Source organism: Protobothrops mucrosquamatus, unplaced genomic scaffold, assembly GCF_001527695.2.
Source record: "Protobothrops mucrosquamatus isolate PMUCROS unplaced genomic scaffold, P.Mucros_1.0 scaffold945, whole genome shotgun sequence".
NCBI classification, from domain to species: Eukaryota; Metazoa; Chordata; class Lepidosauria; order Squamata; family Viperidae; genus Protobothrops; species Protobothrops mucrosquamatus.
This window is the reverse complement of record NW_015387193.1, coordinates 1-21,547: the sequence shown is the minus strand read 5'-3', so window position 1 is coordinate 21,547 and position 21,547 is coordinate 1. Positions and strand designations below refer to the sequence as shown.

General features: G+C 40.0%; 1 protein-coding gene across 1 annotated transcript; it reads left to right on the top strand.

Moving 5' to 3' along the window:
- Nucleotides 1-15,349: 15,349 nt before the first annotated feature.
- Nucleotides 15,350-16,620, top strand: DCHS2 (dachsous cadherin-related 2). The gene is given in 4 exon segments (XM_029284791.1): nucleotides 15,350-15,362; nucleotides 15,515-15,696; nucleotides 15,698-15,911; nucleotides 15,914-16,620. Coding segments are annotated over 4 exon segments (1,116 nt in total).
- Nucleotides 16,621-21,547: the final 4,927 nt, after the last annotated feature.

Genomic DNA, 21,547 nt, shown 5'->3' with positions numbered 1-21,547 from the left:
AATTAACGAGTGGATCTGTATCTCAGCGAATAACATCTTTTAGAAAAGAAATATTAGAAATTGTGATTTTATTTTCAGATTATCTTTCAAGTTGATACATAAAGGTGGATCCCTCAAAATCAGGAAGTTTAGATGATGTGGTATTGAAAGAGACTATAATTCCTGTTAGCATACCTCAGAGTGTGATTAGAATTCAAACAGTGTTTTCATATCTAATGGAATGTTCCATTCTGAATCTGTAAAAATATCCATTTTTGTCATCATCTGGGGTTTTTTTACTTCCAAAGTGTAGATAAATATGAGAAATGTAGGCTGCATTTTTTTACTTTTAAGGAAATTAAAATAGAATAAATTCCCTGTATGTATTCTATCTAGCATGCAGTATAAATGTAGAATAAAGTTGCTACTATTTGTGAATGAAAGAATGGACACAAAGTATTTTTAAGTATACCCTAAATATTGGTCATATTTGCAATTTCTGACTAATAAAATTTTAACTAGAGCACTATTTTGTTCCTATTTAGAACTCACTCCAAATAATTAACATTGGGCAACCACAGTGTATTGAAATTTTGAGATATTCACATTAGAAAAAATGATGCTTGTATTGCTGTTGATAAGGCTTAAAATATCAAACTGCTTGGTTCTGCATAATAATAGGCTGTTCCTCTGAACTGTGGCACTGGCAGACATTCTGTGTAGAAAACCTTTACTGCTCATTTATTAAATTTGTATGTCACCGATCTTGCTATTGAGTGACTCTTGAGTGGCTTGCAACACTATAAAAACAAGAATTTAAAAACGTAAAAATTAAGATAACTTGGGTAAAAGTGGGAAGCAGTACACGAGTAGGATGCAGGTGGGATCTTAGTCCACTAGTCACCTGGTGTAGAATGCCCCCAAAGGGGCCTTCTAATGTGGAGTATGTTCTACTATTTAAGCTTAAGATTCTAGGGTGTTAAAATATACTTCAGAGGTTTTCCTTCATAAGAGAAATAACTATAGTGGCTAAAAATAATCTTTTTATGTGGAACATCCTGTATTTAAATATCTAAATGAGAAAACTTGGGAGGACAAAAACCATCCTAAATCTATTTTAAGTGTTTTATAAAATTATAAAATTTATAAAATAAAGTATGCCATACAATTTAAAAAGATACCAATGAAAGGCTTCAAATTCTTATTCCGGGAGAAAAGAATAACCTAAAATAAAAATTTCTGTTTGTAATGAATGCCCTCAATGTCAGCTTCTTAATTAATTAAGAATTTCTTCTTCTTCTGCACAAATTTACCTTTTGGATCACCTTAATGGGAGCATTCATATTTGCAAAAATAAATCCCTTTATATAGTTAAGTAAGTATGGTTGCAGTGTTCTGGCTATCATCACCATTCTTTAAATACTTGGTATTGTATACAGAACCTGTTCTTTGACAGTGTTATTTTGCAAACTATCCTCAAACCCAAATCACCATATTCTAGGCACAAATATGCATCTAGATACACATGCAGTACATGCAGAACAAAAGATAAATAAGGATATATAGAAACGGCCCATATAGATCCTTTAAAAAAAAAAGATCCAAAGTGACATCTTGATAACAATACTGTATATAGATAAAAATGTAAAATAGCAATCAAGTACACTGCAAAACAACCTCAGAGAGATTTGCATTCAACCGATACTGAATGGAGGAAGAGCCAAGTCTTAAGGGCTTTCATAAAGGCAAGTTGCATCCTATTGTGTGTGAAAGCAAGGGAATTAAATAAAAAATTAAATATGAATATAAATGTCAAGAGTAGTATTTTGGTCAGAAAAGTTATTTATCTCTACCTTTGTCAAGCGCAAGCAACCAGAACTACTTGTGGATAGGCCCAAACAGATATTTTATTGTTGATCACTTATATTCCTTCTAGAGTATCCTCATGGTGAGATGGGTGGTAAATTTAACGCCAGACTATCTACCTTCCCCTGGAAAATAGCAGATGTATACCTAAAGGTTTGATCTTGGATGTTTTCTCCTTCAGATTCTTAGCTGGAATATCTCTTTACTTCCCCTGGTTGGGGGGGCCTCCCCTTCAACCGGTGATTCCACCACAACATTACACTATATAAATTAATTCATGATATACACACAAACTGATAATATAGTAAAGATTACTAAAGACCCATTGAAACAAGAATGGCTTGCCTGACATCTGATTCTGATCTGCATGGCGGTTCTTTGTAGTCTTGCAGTCAACATGGTCCCATGGACAAATCATTTCTAATTAGCTATGATGGTGGCTGATGCTGAAAACAAAACTAACTCTGGGATGAAATATTTTAGGAATGCTATCCTCTTCTTTACAAAGAGGTTACATTAGAGTAACATTTGTTTCTGGGCTGCAAATGTACTGTATTTTTCTGTCTATAACGGGTAGGCAACCTCGGCTCTTTTATGACTCATGGACTTCAACTCCCAGAATTCCTGAGTCAGCATAGCTGACTCAGGAATTCTGGGAGTTGAAGTCCATGAGTCATAAAAGAGCCGAGGTTGCCTATCCCTGGTCTATAAGATGCACCCTTGTATAAGATGGCCCCCTATTTTCTAAACAAAAATTCAGAAATCAACATTTTAAATATTAAACAAACCACATCTTTAGTGGCAGTAAAATAAGTGGCCATGCCATCACACAAGGGAGGCGACTTCCTCCAATCAGATGGCACTCTGCAGGCTTAGTCCCACCTGCCCCCTGGGCCGTCAATCACTGTACTGAGGCGGCTTCCAGGGACCTCTTGTGGCTTCAGCCCGAGCTGTGCCAGTGAAAAATGGGTCATAGAAGGCAGCTTCAGTGGGACCAGCAGCATCCTTGGGGCAGTGCGGTCCTCCAGCACCAGGCGGCATCTCGGGCTGGCTTTCTCCCCTCCAGGTGGCATCTTGGGCCAGCAATATCCTCCTGCACCAGGTGGCATGGCAGCGGCATGTAAAGAACCCACACAGACATGCCCTGGGCTGCGGAGGTTACCATTATTTTTTCGTGTATAAGACGCTGCACTTGTGTAAGACACACCTGATTTTTGAACAGGATGTTTGCAGGAAAAAATAGCGTCTTATACACGGAAAAATACGGTACATTTTTTTATCAGTTTTAGTATGTCAGCCTAATAGGCGCTTTGTGGTTCTGTTCATGAATTTTGTATTGAAACAAAAATTTTATATGGTCTTTAAATATGGAACAGCATATTTTTCTAATGTTCTTTTATAGGAAAAATACAGACAATTATAATTCATCTGTTTAATAAGTTCAGGCATTTGAAAATAAAGACTATCAGAATACTTTTCATTTAATTATTTGCAACACAAGGAAAGATACTTCTTTCAAAATTCAGTTTTTGCTAGATATTAGAATATATCTAGGTTATGGCAAAAATGACTCAATTCTCCAAGGGATTTTGTCTAATATATGAGATAATGGCTAGACATGGGCTTTAGAAAGCACAGCTAGATTTCTATCCTAGGGGGATAAAAAACACAATTTTTCAAGGTCTTGTAGGGTTGGACTCGATGACCTCCAAGGTCCCTTCCAACTTTATTATTATTATTATTATTACTGTTGAACAGGGCTTCACTGAGTCTTACATGTGGAAAAAATATACAGTCAAAACTATGACTTTATAAGACTGCATTTCTATGTTTGGAAGTATGTCTTCTTGAATTAAACTGAGCTTAAATATGAACATATACATAGAAGAGAAATAGTTCATATGGTGCCATTCAGATGAGGATGAGGATTTAGATTTAGATGTGACCAACTCCAATGACTGCACGTGGCACATAATTAAAAAACAAAAAAACAAGATAAAATCTTATGCATCTGATTAATTAAATTCTATACAACTTTTAACTTAATTTTTTATCTTGGTTTTAATTGCCTCCTGCCGGAATGCAATATTTGTATGGTTTTTATGTTTTAATTTGGTCTAGTGTTTAAGGCACAGGCTAGAGAGTGGGAGATGGTGAGTTCAAGTCCCACCTGAGCTGTGAAAGTCAGCCAGGTGACTTTGGACCAGTCACTCCCTCTCCCTCTCAGCCCAATCCACCCACAGTGTTGTTGCTGTGGGGGTAAAAGGAGGAGGTATGTTGGTGGATATGTTCGCCACCTTGAATTATTTGTAAAAATAATAAAGGTAGGATGCTAACAAACAAACAAACAAACAAAAAGTAAAAAAGATGCTGAGACTCTGGAAGAGCAACAAAGATGATTAGGGGACTGGAGGCTAAAACATATAAGGAACGGTTGCTGGAACTGGGTATGTCTAGTTTAATGAAGAGAAGGACGAGGGGGGACATGATAGCAGTGTTCCAATATCTCAGGGGCTGCCACAAAGAAGAGGGAGTCAAGCTATTCTCCACGGTGCCTGAAGGCAGGACGAGAAGCAATGGGTGGAAACTGATCAAGGAGAGAAGCAACCTAGAACTAAGGAGAAACTTCCTGACAGTGAGAACAATTAACCAATGGAACAACCTGCCTCCAGAAGTGGTGAATGCTCCAACACTGGAAGTTTTTAAGAAGAGACTGGACAGCCGTTTGTCTGAAATGGTGTAGGGTTCCTGCCTGGGCAGGGGGTTGGACTCGATGACCTCCAAGGTCCCTTCCAACTAATAATAATAATAATAATAATAATAATAATAATAATAATTTATTATTATTATTATTATTATTATTATTATTATTATTATTATTATTATTATTATTATAAAAAGTATTCTACAATTTCTGGAACTTCATAAGGTGAAAACTCCAAAACTCTTTATCATTCCAGAGAGAAGCAGCAAAGAAAGCATGCTTTCTGAGCCACAAATTATGTTCAGTTATGTTCAATTATGTTGTTCAATTAAAAGAACTCCAGAAGTGGCAATGTTATATTTTTGTGTAATTATATCCCTTTGGGTCCCTGTCCTAAGATGACTCTCTTTCAATGATTGTTTTAGAGTATGACTAGCCTAAATGCGGTTAGTAGAGTTTGTTTAATGTTTCTGGAAGGCACCATTTCACTGCTTCATAGTGTTATATGAATTTTTTTTTACTATTACATGGATTTGAACTTGTTCTAGCAGTAGGTACTTACCGTAGTTACTTGAAATAGACTGATATTGTCTCTGGGATATGGAAGCTAAACATAAGATGAGGTTTACAGCTTGGCACTCCCCACAAATTCCTATTTTTTATCTTATTTTAGTGGAACTATGTTGTCACTGGATTTATTTCAAAAGAAAACTTATTTGCTCATCTGAGTGTAGAGAGATCTAAAATGTGAGCAGGGTGCCCTGTTTAGCAAAGTTATTTTATGCTCATTTAAAAAAAAGGAAAATCTCAAAAGAGTTGTTGTCAGAACTCATTTCTATTTCATTTCTATCTATCTCCTCTGATCTAAAAACAAATCTCACCTTTCCCTGGGTTCTTCCATACTCCCAAGGGGGAGGGGGGATGTGCCTGCAGGGTTATTGCTTTCGCTTCCTCTATTCGCTACAATGTAACCTTTTTCTTTGTTTATTGCCTGTCTGCTGCCCGCTACAATGTAACAATTTGCTTCCTGAACTGTATCTCTCTCTGAATTTTCTTCTCCCTAACCTGTCAGCTAGGAAAAGAGGGAGAGAAAGAAATACAACCTCCGGAGCCTGGTTTATTTCTCCAGTCTCAAAAGGAGGTGCGAAGAGCTGCTTGAACATCGTGCTATGACCAGAGCCGGACCAATGTTATCTCCCCTTTCCCATGATGGACTTAACACCTGAGGATTGGCCAGTCTGAACGGTCCGGATGAATTGTGATGTGAGCATCCGGAGGCTCCAGCTGGTCCAGAATGCGGCCGCGCGGGCGGTGCTGGGGGCGACACGTCGCTCCCATGTAACACCGCTGCTGCGCGAGCTGCACTGGCTGCCGGTGGCCTTCCGGGTACGCTTTAAGGTGCTAGTCACCACCTTTAAAGCGCTCCATGGCATCGGTCCTGGCTATCTCCGAGACCGCCTTCTGNGCCTGACCTAAGGTGAGTTTTAAATAGGGACAATTTTTAAACAATTTTAAAGAGCCACAGCTACCAATATTTGGATTTTAATTGGTTTTTAGCAGGGGAAAAATTTTTTTGTACAATGTTTTAATATGCTGTGAGCCGCCCTGAGTCCCATGGGGAGAAGGGCGGCATATAAATTTAAATATAAAATAAATAAATAAATGTGGGGTTTTGCTTGGGTACACTTTAAAGTATCAATCTGTAAAGGAATCCCTCAGATCCTGTATATTATATCTGCTATCAACTACTCTTAATAAAAGTTCCTGTTGGAAGAAATTGTTTCCAAGAGTTCTGCTTTCTTAAGATGAGGGGTTGAAGTGGGTCCTTATAGTTGTTTTTCCCCTTCTTTCAACAGAAAATAGAGCTGTGTTTTTCCTATAGAAATAAATACATAACCTAGATTTGCAATTATACCATAGAATAGCAGGATATTCCTGCCAGGATACTCCTTTTCTTTCCTTCTGCTAATAGCAGATGGTTATTATGATGCAATTTTTCTTTAACGATGCTCCCCTCCTCAGCCCTTATGTTAGCGGATGGCTATGCAGGGAGTCATGATGGCATTTCAGCATCCTTGCCTTTGTAATACCACTGATATAAAACAGGACTAAGTATGGATTAAGGGAACAAATACATGAACTTCTTTTCAGGAATTTGGAGCTATTTCCTTTTTTTCTAACTGATATTGCAGCCAGTTAGATTTAATTTCCTGTACAAAATATTGATTGTCATGCTCCAAACAACAAAATCTCTCTGTCTCTCTCTCTGTATCTCTCTCTCTCTTTGTTTTATGTATCACAAACAATAAAAAATGTAGAAGTACAAAAGTAAATAATAGCCCAAGAAAGCCCCATTTGTAATTTTGAAGAATTATTTGGTCACTCATGGAAGTGTAATTCATTTTGTGTATCTGGAATAAGAATTATTTTTGCCTCCAAGTTTAATTAAAGATAACCAGGAAATGCAAGTACATTTATATACAATAACATTTTTATTTTAAACCTTATTTTGCCACTTAGCAAGCATACAAAGTTCTTTTGTGTTAGAAAAACAAATAAGCATCTTGATCCTAAACACATTTATTTGGAAGCTCATCGCCAGAATTCTTCCAAGTAAGAATGATTTAGGCAGCATTTCCAATCAAAGTAAATTACATTAGCTTCAGCTATGAAGTTTCTGCTTGCAGAATACACCTGCAATTAGAAAGGAATGGCTGTCATCAAAGCTCAATCAACTTCAAAATAGTCTGAAGACTTACAGTATTTTAATGCAAATGTTAATGGTAAATATTTTTTTTACTTGGACATTTGAAATTTATATGCTAAACAGGTTATCTACTGATATTTGACTCAGTATGGAATGATAATTATGTGGCATTTACCTTTCTTTTTTTCAGATCAAATATATATTTGTGATAGATCGTGAACAAATGCTAAATAACCAAATGTTTGGCAAGACCACAGTTGGCTTTTATGTAAACCATGAAAGAGATTGAAGATGAGATGTATCTTAAATTGGCAACACATATTTTAAGACTAAGGGAATGAGTTAAAAGCCATTTTAAAAGCAAGTAATAGTTCAAATTTCCTGAAAATAAGTTAATGTGATGGAGTATTTGTTCTCTTAATCTAGTAAGTTTTGAGAGAGAAAGAAAAAAAGTTATTTTTAATCAACTACAGATTTACAGGCACTTTTCATATTAAAAAAACTATGTGCCGTTATCTTAATGCTCTTTAGCCTTTTCCAAAAGCATTAGATACATATATTCATTATTTTATACTTTTTGATTTTTCTGATCCAAGAACAGGCAGCTGAGATTGCATCACAGCAAATGTAGTTTTAATTGAAAACTTTGCTTCCATCTTTCTTTTGCTAGTATTTCCAAAAAACTTTTTTAAAAGGCATTGAGTACTTGGAAGACCTGGGGTATGTCACAAAACACTTCCCTAAATTAATATAATACAATCCACATAGTGAAAATGTATTTTCTAACACATAAAAAAACCTTTACACATTTGGAGTGCAAAATTCTCTTACATAACAAGTATGATATGGCATTATTGTTGGTGACAACTACTGATCATCTAAAAGGAGTTACTTCTAAAAAGCAAATTGCATATTTTTCAAATTAGAATGAAATATACTGATGGGAGCTTTTATTTCCCCCAAATCTTTGAAAGATAAACTCTTCCATATATGTTTCTTCCAACAAATACTGGTAGTCCTTGACATATGACCATAATGGGCAGTCTCTATGAGATGGTCTTTCTTAAAAACTCCCACTCCCTGGTCTCTGTGATGCAGCTGTTAAATAAGATGTGGCTTGTTAAACAGAGCCCAGGGTGTCTCGAGGATGGCGGAGGCCTTTGGAGGCCTAGCACAGGCCAGATCCACCTGCCCCTGGGCCTCCCAAGGGCTTCTTAACCCCCCTTCTCAACCCCATGCTCCACTTCCTGTCTCTTGGGTCCCCAGAGGCCTTTTCCCTTTCCCACCAAGTCTTGCAGGCATTTCCCTCTGCCACTGGGTCCCCGGCATAGGACTTTCCTTCCCACACTGAGTCCTCGCAGGCCTTCCCCCCTCCCCAGATCCCTACAGCCCTTTCCCTTGCCCACCAAGTCCTGGCAGGCCTTTCCTCCCTCCCTCTGAGTCCCTGAAGGCTTTTCCTTGCCCCACCAGGTTCTTACAGCCCTGTAGGGCCCCAGAGCTTTCCACAGTACTGTACAGACTGCATTAGAAAAACAGGACCCAACAATAGAAGGAATTATGATTTAACCTAGGCGGAGAAAAACATGCAGGAAATATTGGACATGGAAAAGATAACCTACACTGCAAGATTGCAAAATAAGTCTGAGGACAAGAAAAAAGATTTCACAAAATGGATTATAGACCTGTCAGGAGAACTACACGAACTTGAGAGACAAAAAATGATAAGAAAAATTAAGAGAGAAAGAAAGAAAAAGATTTTCAATTAATATGAAGGGGCGAAACCCTCCCACAAAAACATTTTACTGGATTTGTCTCCTGTACCTATGACAATATCTACAACATCTACATCTATGGGAAGACTTTTTAGTCCAGTGGAGCATACTGATTAGGAAAGATGTTTGTCAAAAAAAAAAAAAAAAAAAAAAAAGGCTAAAGCTAGAATTAAGAAATTGGATGATGGGACCTATCAGATGGAATATTTAAAGACTAAACATTTGTTTGAATATGGTTAAAAAAAATAGAAAAATTCTGGATATAAATGTATTTTAGTTTAAGAGGAATAGGCCCCTCAAGTAACATAGTATTCTTATTTATTTATTTATTTATTTATTTATTTATTTATTTCAATATGAGAAATATAAAATTGCTGGGATGGTTTATATGAGGGAAAGGTTTTAGATATTTAAGTGTAATTGATCTTGAGAAAATCTCAATTAACAAGAATTAGATGTTTGGATTTATTAGATGAAAAATGTAAAGACTAAACATTTGTTTGAATATGGTTAAAAAGAATAGAAAAATTTTGGATATAAATGTATTTTAGCTTAAGAGGGATATGTTTTTTAAGTAGTATACTATTTCCCTCCTTTCTTTCTTCTCTTTTTCTTTATGGTTTTTTTTTAAGATATGAGAAACATAAAACTGTTGGGATGGCTTGTATGAGGAAAAAATGTAATACTTAAGTGTAATTAACTCTGAGAAAATTTTAACTGGTAAGAATGTTTTGAACATTGCAGGGAAAACAAATCTAAATAAGAACTTGGAAAACAGGACATGATGAGGTAATTAAAACGATCACTTAGAAAAGAAGCTTTATATTGATATGGTTGTTAAATACTAGAAAAATGTTTATATTCAATTGTTATCTATCAAAATATTAAGAAATGTACTAATTTAAGATTGGTTAAAGTGAATATTACTGGAAGAAGAGAAAATCAAAGAAAGTTACTATGTGGATTATGGAATTATAGAAATTGTTATGGATTGTTTTTAAATGTAAACTTAGACAACATGTTTACCAAATATTAAAGTGACTATGTTAAAAAAATCAATAAAATATATTAAAAATAGAAAAAAGAAAAACAGAATTGGTTGCTTTGTCACTCAGCCATGGAAGCAGCCACCATATCTTCAGCACCCAGAATTCAATTTCGCCATAGGCGATTCCATACATTTGGAATCGCCCAGATTAGCCCTCTGACCCCCACACAAAGCAAACGGACACACGCCATGAACACAGAGCTAGACCGCAAACTCGGAGCCAAACCAAAGCCCGGTATGCTACATCACAGCCTTCTGCTCTGGACATCACATCACAGAACTCAAGAGGTTACAACGCTAAAGCTCAGGATGTTACAACACAACCAACCACCCAGGATGTTGCAACACAAAATTCAGGATATCACTACACTAGATCTCAGGATGTAATCACACAACCCATTACCCAGGTCGTTATAACACAAAAGACTAATGGGCACACAGCCAGCACCTCAACTACTCAGGATGTTACGAAACAGCCAAACAATCCACAAACAATGGCTCCCACACAGCCAAACAATCCACCTACAGCAACTAAGCCAGCACTCCACACACCCCACCAGTATTTATAGAGAGACGGCAGCCACGATCACACTTTGCTTGCACAGGCACGAAGCCGAAGACCCCAGCCTGAAGATGACGATGGGACCTCGTCGAAACGTCACCAAGATACTCTCAATCTTACACGGGAAAAGACCTGAATACACCAAGACCTGCATATATAGATAGATAGACAGACAGACAGACAGACAGACAGACAGACAGACATATGATATATATAATATCATTTCAAAATATCTTAAAATTAGTCCTGCCCTTTCTTTTCTTTTCTTTTTCTTTTTGGACTATATTCCCTGGCAAACTATTCAAAAGTGAAATGTGACTCTCAGATTTTTTTAAAAAATCTGTACATCCTCACTCTAAACTCAGATCTTGCACAATGTCACATCATTTGCTGTGTTCACTCTAAGATGGAACACTTATCATCTGCAGCTGTTTTTAAGAAACATAGGCTGGCATAGTGACTCATCCTGAAATAATATTCATGGGATTATGATGGTATGATTTATGTGAATTGATTTTCTCTAAAAGGTCCAGATGGTTCTAATTGCTACTAGAACACAAATTTTCCCATAGCTTTAAATGACTGCTGTTTGCATTATAAGTTGCTCTGGAGCTGGACTCAAAATTCTGCAAAATTCTAGTTCTAACCACAGACGATTATCAGTGTCAGAAGAGCTCTGTGTGTGTGTGTGTGTGTGTGTGTGTGTATGGGTGGGGGGGCAGGATCTTTTCTGTTACGAGTATCTCAACTCTAAACTCCCTTCCTCTCATCCTTCTCCAACTATCCTTACTGGTAAGACAACAGATTAAAAAAGAGAAACTTAAAAAAATTACACTGTCTTTTGTTGTTCTATTGCAGCGCAGTTGCTTTTAGTTTTTACCTAACAATTGTTAGCAGCATGATTTAGATTAAATTGAAAATGTCTACAATAAGAATCACCCCATCTCCAATTCTGAATTCATGTTGCATTCCTATTTATATGATCCAAGGAGAAGGCAGAGCTAATTTAAAGTATTACAGATAAGTCTCAAGTGCTTTGAAGGTCTTTCTGGAATCAAAACTAAAGCACTGAACATTATATATGATTTAAGATTTTAATTCTGGAACTGAAATGTACCAATATCTATAATTTTTGCCTTGTGCTTTGCTTAAAACACTCAAACTAATATGCATTTAGAAAATAGAGCTTTTAAGAAAATCATTGTTCATACTAAGTAGGACACAGGCTAAGTACGACACAGGCCAATTTCAATCCTTGATAGTTCTAGACCAGGGGTCTTCAAACTTGGCCCTTTTATGACTTGTGGACCTCAACTCCCAGAATTTCTCAGCCAGGCATGTTGGCTGAGGAATTCTGGGAGTTGAAGTCCACAAGTCATAAAAGAGCCAAGTGTGAAGACCCCTGGTCTAGACAAGTATAGAAAAATGTATTTACCAACCCCTAGAAAGCTACTCTGTCTAACCAGGAGCTATGATTCTGCTCCGATACTACATAATCTTTAAGTTCTGGCCTGATGTTGGAAGTAGGGAAGGATACTTAAAATGCAAGTAATTTAAAAATCTGCTTTTAAAAAGAGAGCATGGCAAAACAAAACTAGGAGATTTAACTTATCATATTATTATGGTTTGCAAAGATTTCCCCACAATGCTCTACTACATCCACTAAGTTTGACAGAATATTGAACTTAGCTGTTGAGAGAAAGATATGAAAGAAAAATATGATCTGTTGTTTTGATCTTTTATTTAGATATTTTCTACCTTATTATACTAATAATTATTTATACACACACTCCCACATATTAGATAAGGGAAAGAGATATTTTGGAGTTAAGCGTTGTTGTTTTTTAAAAAAAACTTTTAGCTCAGCAGGTTATTTTACGCCTCTCCCTTTTAAAGGTGGCAGTTCTGCATTTTGTTATCAAATTTCAGTTACTCACATTAGGTCCTACGGGTGTAAATGTAGGACTGTGGGTGCACATACTGTATGTCTACTAAACTGTCATACTATATGCCATTGATACTATAATCCCAGAACTATTAAAATGTTTTGAATTTCCTACTCCGGATTCCAAAATCAAGTATAATACTTCTTAAAAGGTAATGTTTCCTTCAAACTTGGGTTGTACTCCTGGAGGTGTCCTTATAATTTTATTAGCAACAATATGGAAATAGTTTGCCATTGCTCTTGTTGAGGATCCACCCCCCCCCAATGTTCTAGGCTAGCTTACAGTATTGGTATTTACTGTTGATCTCTTATCAAATCTGACTCTGGGACGTCGCTGCAAGATGAGCGCTGAGGAATAAATTTCCCTTCTCCAAGCCTGATTACTACCAGCTGGGGTATCCAGTAGGACCGAAAGTCACCCCGTAGAGGCAACTGGCCAAAGGGTGAAACTGTGCAGATAGCAGGCCAGCGGTAGCTAGCCCGCTTGATCCAAAGGAGCCCTCAGGAGGAATCATAACTAAAAATGGATGTATGGTATATATATGCTTTATAGAAAGCTAGGATAATCTCTACATGTCTAATATGTATCCAATGCTTACTTGATAGATAATTGATAGATAATTCACAATAACAATAAATATTTTTATAATGCTTTTAGGACTTCAAAGTGTTTCATTTGTTTTACCTGCTTGTACTCTTATAGCAAGCATCCAAATAAGAATTATTACACATTCTATTCTAGACTGAAGTTTTACATAAGATCACTTCACAACTGGAGAGTCAGCCAAGTGGACTTACAATATATAGTTCAAACTCTTAGTCCTATAAATACTATTATTGTTTTGTTTTTGACTCCTGGCAATCATGCAGTTTCCTTGGCAACATTTTTACCTACTCTTATAAGACATAGGTTGCATTGATCGTAAACTTGTGATAGATGCATTTAATTTCTTAATTCTCAAACTGCTTTTTAAAAATTATCGTCAGATAAAGCTATTAATGCTAAAATATTTGGAGTTTTAGAAATCTGGGAGTTAGCTTTCTCTGATAATCACTTTTATTATAGTTCCCCTCTTAGACAGCTATAATTTAAATATTTAAAATTACAAATTAATTTAGCAAGGACTATTGATGGTTGACTTAAAACAGTTTGAAGTGATGAAAAGAAGATGTGTGTAAGAGTGTAGAATCCTGACCAATAGCATTCCAACATATAATTGCAGGACCCGATCGTTAACGTTAGAGAAAATATCCTTTAACAAGCTGCACGGCATAACTTCCTTTGAAAGGTGAGAGGCCAAGTGAATGTAAAAATGAATTGAAATAAAATCTTAATCTTCTTTCAAAGTTAGCGGGATATTTAGTGCCCAGCAAGGCTGCTATAGGCTGGTTAATTGGTTAAAAAGTCCCATGCTAGCCATTTATCGTCCCCCCCCTCATTCCCCCCTCCCTGCTGTTGTCACATGGGGTAGAGGTGTGTTAGCTGCTCAGAGGTGCCTAGAGTAAGGCTGTTTTTGTTGTTGTTATTATTGGTAGATTTGATAATCCTATTCAGAAAGCCTGGAGCCAAAAAGCTTAGAGCCCGCCCCCCCCAGAAGGAAATATTATAAAAAGGCAGAATATTATATTTCCCCAAAGGAAACAAGCAGCCACGCCGGGAGAAAGGCAGGGAGACCTCTTTTCTACCGGCTCTGGTTTTTTTTCTTAGCCAGAATTTGATGGATGAAAGCAGTCTGATGCCAGGAATGCCCTCCGTCTAGGCCAAGGGTAGGCAACCTCGGCTCTTTTATGACTCGTGGACTTCAACTCCCAGAATTCCTGAGTCAGCTATGCTGACTCAGGAATTCTGGGAGTTGAAGTCCACGAGTCATAAAAGAGCCGAGGTTGCCTACCCCTGGTCTAGGCTACAAGGGCGGCCGACAGTGTGGAAGAGGAGAGGAAAAGACTAAAGGGAGGCGCCGGTTACTCTGACGTGCCTGAGCTGCAAGCGCTCCTACGGGCAGGGGGAAAAGCTTTGCCGGTCCGTGGCATAGGCAAAGAGACTGAGGCGAGCGTGGAGCTCCGGCCTCTTGCCTCGAAGGCGAGGAAGAGATGGGGGAAGCAAAGGGGGAGACCGGCACTTGAGCCTTGGATCGCCGGGAGTTGGCCGACGCCCCTGCGGCTCTGCCTGTCCCTTGCGGGGGCGTGTTCAGCCCGGGCGTATAACCTCCGCTCGGGAGTGGACGGAGAGCTGCCGGCTGGCACCCTGGTAGGGGACACTACCGCAGGGCTGCCTCCCGGGGGAGTACACCCGGGTGGGTTTTTCCTATCGGAAGGCAGCGAGCGGGAGTCCGCCCTGTTAGCGGATTCCCACGTGCACACCGACACCGGCCTCGTCCTCACCGCCAGGCCCCTGGACCGCGAGCGGACGGCCATCGCCGAGAGGGGAGGTCGTGCAGGTGGAAATCGCCTTCGCCGACGTGAACGGCCGCGCTCCCCGCTTCCCTCGGGAGTTCGTGCGCCTCAGCGAAGCTCAGTCCGCCCGGCAGCGCTTTCCGCTTGCCCGCCCTACAGCATCCCGGCGAGGGAGGCTGTGGCGTTTGGGGCTACTCCTTACTGCCGCGGGGTCAGGACGGCCTTGCGGACGGCTCTCCGGAGGACGAAGGTGCGTTTTTCCAGGTGCGCGCCGTGAGCCTGGGCGGGGGCCGCTGGTCCGCTATCTGCAAAGTTTCACCCTTTGGCCAGTCGCCTCTACGGGGCGACTTTCCGTCCTATTGGACTCCCCAGATGGTAGAAATCGGTAGAAATCATTCCTCAGCGCCCATCTTGCAGCGACGTCCCAGAGTCAGTTACTCACATTAGGTCCTAGGGGTGTAAATGTAGGACTGTGGGTGCACATACTGTATGTCTACTAAACTGTCATACTATATGCCATTGATACTATAATCCCAGAACTATCAAAATGTTTTGAATTTCCCACTCTGGAACTGCTGTGGCTGAGGCGGCTGGACCGGGACCGGGCAGCTACCCATCGCTTGCTGGTTAAAGCTTGGGACGGCGGCAGCCCTCGCCGGAGCGGGCGCCTCCGGGTAGCGGTCCAAATACTGGATGAGAACGACAACGCTTTGCACTTTAGAGCCACGCGAGTATCGCGCCCACCTACGGGAAGACGCGCCTTCAGGAACTGCCGTGTGTCGGGTTTTCGGCACCGACTCGGATCTGGGTGTCAACGGAGAGGTGAGTTACGTGCTCAGCCGCCGCCAGGGCGACTCTTCTGCGGCGACCCACTTCGAGCTGGGCGAGCGCAGCGGGTTGCACCGTTTGCGCCGGCTCCGCGCTAACCACCGCCTGGCGACGGCGATGCCCAGCCCGAAGTGGCGGCCGCCTTGGTTGCCGTGGAAGGACTGGACGTGAGCGACAACCCGCCAGTCATTCGGTTGCTCTACCTCCCCGAGGCCGGTGCCAGCGCCTCGGAAGGGGCGCGGTCGGGGGACTACATAGCCCGCGTGTCTGTCTCTGACCCCGACGAACAACCGGGAAAGAGGACTGGCGAGGGGAGTTCGAGAGGCGGCCTGGAGCTGAGCCTGGAAGGCGGCGACGGCGCCTTTTCGCGGCGACGCTCTGGCGGCGACAGCGGCGTCTATTCCCTGTGCGTGGAAGGCTCCTTAGGCCGGGAGAGCCGCCGGGCTTACGAGCTGTGCTTGACGGCTGTCGACGCTGCCCTCCCGCCGCTCTCCTCGCCCCGCGCGCTGGGCCTCCGCGTGGCCGACCAGAACGACCAGGCTCCCGCCTTCGCGCAGCCTCGGAAGCCGCCTCGCCTGGCGCGGTGCTCTTGCACCTCAGCCGCCTTGGTCCCCCGCCCAGGCTCACCGCGCGCTTTTCCTCCTCGACCCGCTCAGCGGCGGCGGCGTCCTCAGGCTCCGAGCCGCCCTGGATCGCGAGCGGGAAGCGGGCTGGTGCATCTGTGGGCGCCGGCCCGGGATATGGGCGAGCCGCCCCTCTCGTGGCGGATGCCAACGACCACGAACCCGTCTTCAGACGCCAAGTCTACAACGTGAGCCTGGGTGAACACTGCGAGGTGTTGCAGGTAACTTGGCCAGGTCAGGAGGTGGAGAAAAATAGAGCACAAAGAGTGATTTATTTATTTATTTATTATTCGAATTTATATCCCGCCCTTCTCCTTGCGGACTCAGGGCGGCTGACAATCAATTAAAAACACCGATAACAATCACAAATTAAAATTAATTAAAATGAAATATTTAAATTGTCTGATTAAAATATGCTTAAAAACCCCTCTAAAACCCCTCTTAAAAATTACCCTAGGCCAGTCCCGCNAGGAAGGGAGATCAGGGATCACCCTGATCTCTGGGGGAAGCTCATTCCAGAGGGTGGGAGCTCCCACAGAGAAGGCCCTCCCCCTTGGGGTCGCCAGCCGGCACTGTCTGGCCGACGGCACCCTGAGGAGACCCACCCTGTGGGAGCGTACAGGCCGATGGGAGGTAATCTGTGGCAGAAGGCGGTCTCGAAGGTATCCTGGTCCGCTGCCATGGAGCGCCTTAAAGATGATAGTCCCAAACGTGCTAGTGTTTTCTGGGTTGGAGGACCTCCTGCAGAAATCCGTGAATTTGGCCACCTAAAGCAAAATTGATACAGGTAGTCCTCGACTTACAACAGTTCATTTAATGACCGTTCAAAGTTACAACTGCGTTCAAAAATGTGACTGATGATCATTTTTTACAGTTGCGACCTTTGCAGCATCCCCATGATCGTGTGGTTCATACGTATGACCTTTGCTGTGTCCCAAGGTCACGTGATCTCCATTTGCCACCTTCTGACACGCAAAGTCAATGGGGAAGCCAGATTCAACTCGGTAACCAAGTTATCAACTGCAGTGCTTCACTTAACAGCTGTGGCAAGAAAAGTCATAAAATGGGGGAAAACTCAGTTAACAAACGCCTCACTTAACAATAGAAATTTTGGGCTCAGTTGTGGTTCTAAGTTGAGGACTACCCATATTTTAAAATATTTCCTTCATCATCACTATTAAAAACAGCAGGTGCTAAGCTAGCTCAGGCATCTATCCTTGCCTGAAAGCTGAAAGAAGCAGAATGGTTCAGGGCACTTTTCCCAGGTAAAAAAAAATCCTCTAGTGGTGCAAAGAATAATAATCTCAAGGAAGCCGCCACTCTGAGAAAAAAAGAGAAATGAACCTTTAGAAGAGATCTTTCCTAGACAGGTGTACTGACATTTTGAAAAATGATGCCTCATTGACTGCTAAGTATGTGAGTATGATCTGTTTGTGATATCTGTCACTCCATTGATCACTGATATGGCTGGCTACCTGGTCTTCCCTCCCTCTTTCATCTCTCCCTGTGCATCCTTCTTGAAGTTGTACTTAATAGAAGAGAATCTACCTAATAGAAGAGAATCTACTTAATAGAAGAGAATGACCAGACAGCAGCATGGCAATCTTCAGTCAAGAGTCTATGACAACTCTTACATCAGAACATCAGAAATGCAGAATGATTAGCAAACAAGGAACAAGATGCACATGCTAATGTGGAGTGTGAGGGAGACTCCATCACCATGTAGGATTTTTTTAATAGATTGTGTGAACTACTAAGTTTGCAAACTATAGTTTATTGATTAGTGTCTTGTGTGAAAGGAGTCAATTGTGACTTTAAACTTCCATTAAAACCATGCTTAGTTAAATGGGTTTGGATACAGCTGCCCAAACGAATACTTTAGCTTTCTGAATGGAACAACTTTTCCTATTTTGGTACATTGCTGCGATTTTCAGCTATACTTCGCATAATTTCTCAACTAGCAAATTCAGACATAGAGATTATAGGTATTATAGCTCAACATGTCTGGAAGGCAACAGGTTAGGAAAAACTGGCTGTATAAAGAGATGAGAGAATTAAAAGAAGGGATTTTTTTACATAAATAATACCAGTTTCTGCTAGTCTGTTAACTTATGGTCATGATCTTGAATTTTATAAATTTTTCACTAGTATTACTAATGTCATGGCTTCCTCTTCAGGAGACTCTTCTGCATATTTTCTGTTCAAATGCAATTTGTATTTGTATTAGTTTACTTTACTTTAGAGTATGCACATTTGCTGCCTTCATTTTCCTTAAATTGTGGCTTCCAAATTCTTGTCAAGTGTTCTACATCAGGGCTGTCAAACTGCGGGCCCACAGGCCGGATGCATCATAGCAAAACTGCGCCCACCCCATTGCCGGCAATGGCAAAAAAGTCACAATACGTCGCGACACGTCACGTGACATTGCGAGTTTGACACCCCTGTTCTACATGGTAAATAGTTTTGCAGATCACCAAATAGAAGAGTAGATAATCTCCCTCACAAGAATGCCACTGATATGTAGGTGACTGGATATGCTCCAATTTGTGTTGACATGTGAACACAGCATTGAGAATCAGTTTGGTGCAGTGATTAAGGTGACCTTGAGTTCTTGTTTCATCTTAAGCAAAATCAGCTGCCTGACGTGGGGTCAGTTCCTCCCACTCAGTCCTAGAAAACAGGCAATGGCAAACCACATCTGAAACCTTGCCAAAAAACCTGCAAGGGCTTGTCCAGACAGTCTCCAGGAGTCAGTATTTTATAAAGGCATGTACACATACACACAAATTATCATAGCATACAGTGGGCCCACAATTATTTTGAAAGGTTTTTATCTGTGAAAAAAGCATTACAGGTAGTCCTCGAGTTATGTTCACAATTGAGTCCAAACTTTCTGTTGCAAGGCAGTTGTTTGGCCCCATTTTGTGACCTTTTTGTCATAGTTAAGCAAATCACTATAGTGGTTAAGTGAACTACACAGTCATTAAGTGAATCCAACTTTCCCGATTGACTTTGCTTGTTGGAAGTCGACTGGGAAGATTATAAATGGTGACCACATGAAACCCGGACAATACATGCCAGTTGCCAAGCACCCAAATTTTGATCATGTAATCATGAGGATGCTGCAATGGTAATAAGTGTGAAAAATGGTCATAAGTTTGTAATTTCAAACTGTCACTCTATGACTGGTTTGTAAATCTAGAACTACCAATGGTTATAAGAAGTGGGGGACGTCTGATAAATTTTATAAAGAATATAGATACTGTTGTTTCCTTATGGATTTTAGGAGATCCACAAATTTACCCTACTTTATTATTCTTTGATGAAAAGATGGGAAGTAAAAAAGAAGGAAGAAGAGAGAAAAAGAGAAATAAACATAAATGATGTGTTCAGTGTCCAGTTTTCCTAATTGTTAGGCTAGGATTGCTAAAACTAAACCTGAAGTTCTTGTTTCCTCTGCAATAAATATGTATACAATTGTATATTTGTATATTAACCTTGACCACAGGCTGAACTCTGAAATCTTGCCTGTAAAAATAAGATAATGTGCACAATACACAAATGTCCCAAAAATGCTTTTCAAAAGGCAGCTGGATTTTTTTGTTCTTTTTCTTGAAAACATTGAAAAAAACAAGGAAGTCCAGTTGCCTTTTGAAAAGCACCTTTGCCGCGAGAACCATGACCTGGACGATGGAGAATCTCCATAGACATAACGCACAAATCATTTTTCCTCATACATACATCTCACACATATGAAAAACTGAAACGGAGGAAGAGGAGTGGAGATGGAATGTGAGGAGGGATAACTGAAAAGTGAGGGGAACAGAAATTAGAGAAGTGGAAAAAGTAATTGGACAGGCAAGAAAGAAAACAGAACATAAACCTGTGCATAATTACCTGGTTTAGTACTGTCCTTCAAATCTATGTTAATGTGTATTTATCAAGTCCCTGAGTTGATAGAAAAGTATGCCAACTATAATTTGTGCTGTCTTAATAACATGGTTGATACTGTCCTTTCATTTTAAATATCTCTTCATCCCATATCTTATGTTTTATATATAAGCAAATAATAAAGCCTTGTCATTCAGTCTTAATCTGCAAAAGTCCATTAAGAGTTACCAGAAGTAATATTTTATGTATATTTTAACCTTAAACAAGTAAATGAATTTCATATTGCTTGACTTTATACAATAATTTATCATTTTTTTCTAAGAATATAACAAAAAAATCTTTTCTTCCCATATTTCATCTGTAAACAAATTTTTAAAGCCTCATCATTCAAGAAAAATCCGTTAAAAGCTACCAAAGGGCACTTTTTCATTCAGGCATTTTATTTGAATAAGTGTCTTCACAACCTCAGCAAGTGTGTTTTATGTATGAGAAGTGTTTCATTTTTTGCTTTCCATGCTGAAACAAGTATTGCTAAGTTAAAGCAGCTGCCTGTATAGTAAGCCTGAGGAAAGGAGCTGAGAACAAATTAAGTCCAGCTTTTTCAAAGTAAATAAATTGCAGTAAAAATAGAAATTGTGAAATAACCATGTCACTAAATAATAAACAGAATTTTTTGATTGCTTGAGCAGCTAGTGCTATGTATAGAAACAATTCATACAGCTTTATAAATTTTACTAATAAAAGCAAAAGTTCAAAATCTCAAGCAAGTCAAAAGAAGTTCCCTTTATCTTAAAAACTAATTGTGGAAAACCAGGACATGACACCAAAGCAAATATTTAATTGTAACCTGAGACCTTGCTTTCCTACAATGCTTGATGTAATCTGGATAGAAGCCAACCACAACTGGAAAGTATATTATGTCCTCCCCAATCTGATGCTCTATAAATATATTGGGATTGCCAGTTGTTGTTATTAGCATATAGAGTTGTCACATTAGCCAGGAGACTACAATGTAATTGCAGAGTAGTAGTGTCAACGCTGCAAATACTGTATATTCTTGCTTTGACAATGTGCAGAACTGTCTGGTATATATATAGTTAAACCAGCAACTAGGAAAGAGGGAGGAGCATAAGGATAGCCCGGGAGAAAGAAACCGGAAGTAAATCACATCTTTCAAGTTGATTGGAAGATGTGAACCATGACCCTACAATAAGGGAGTGGACAATGT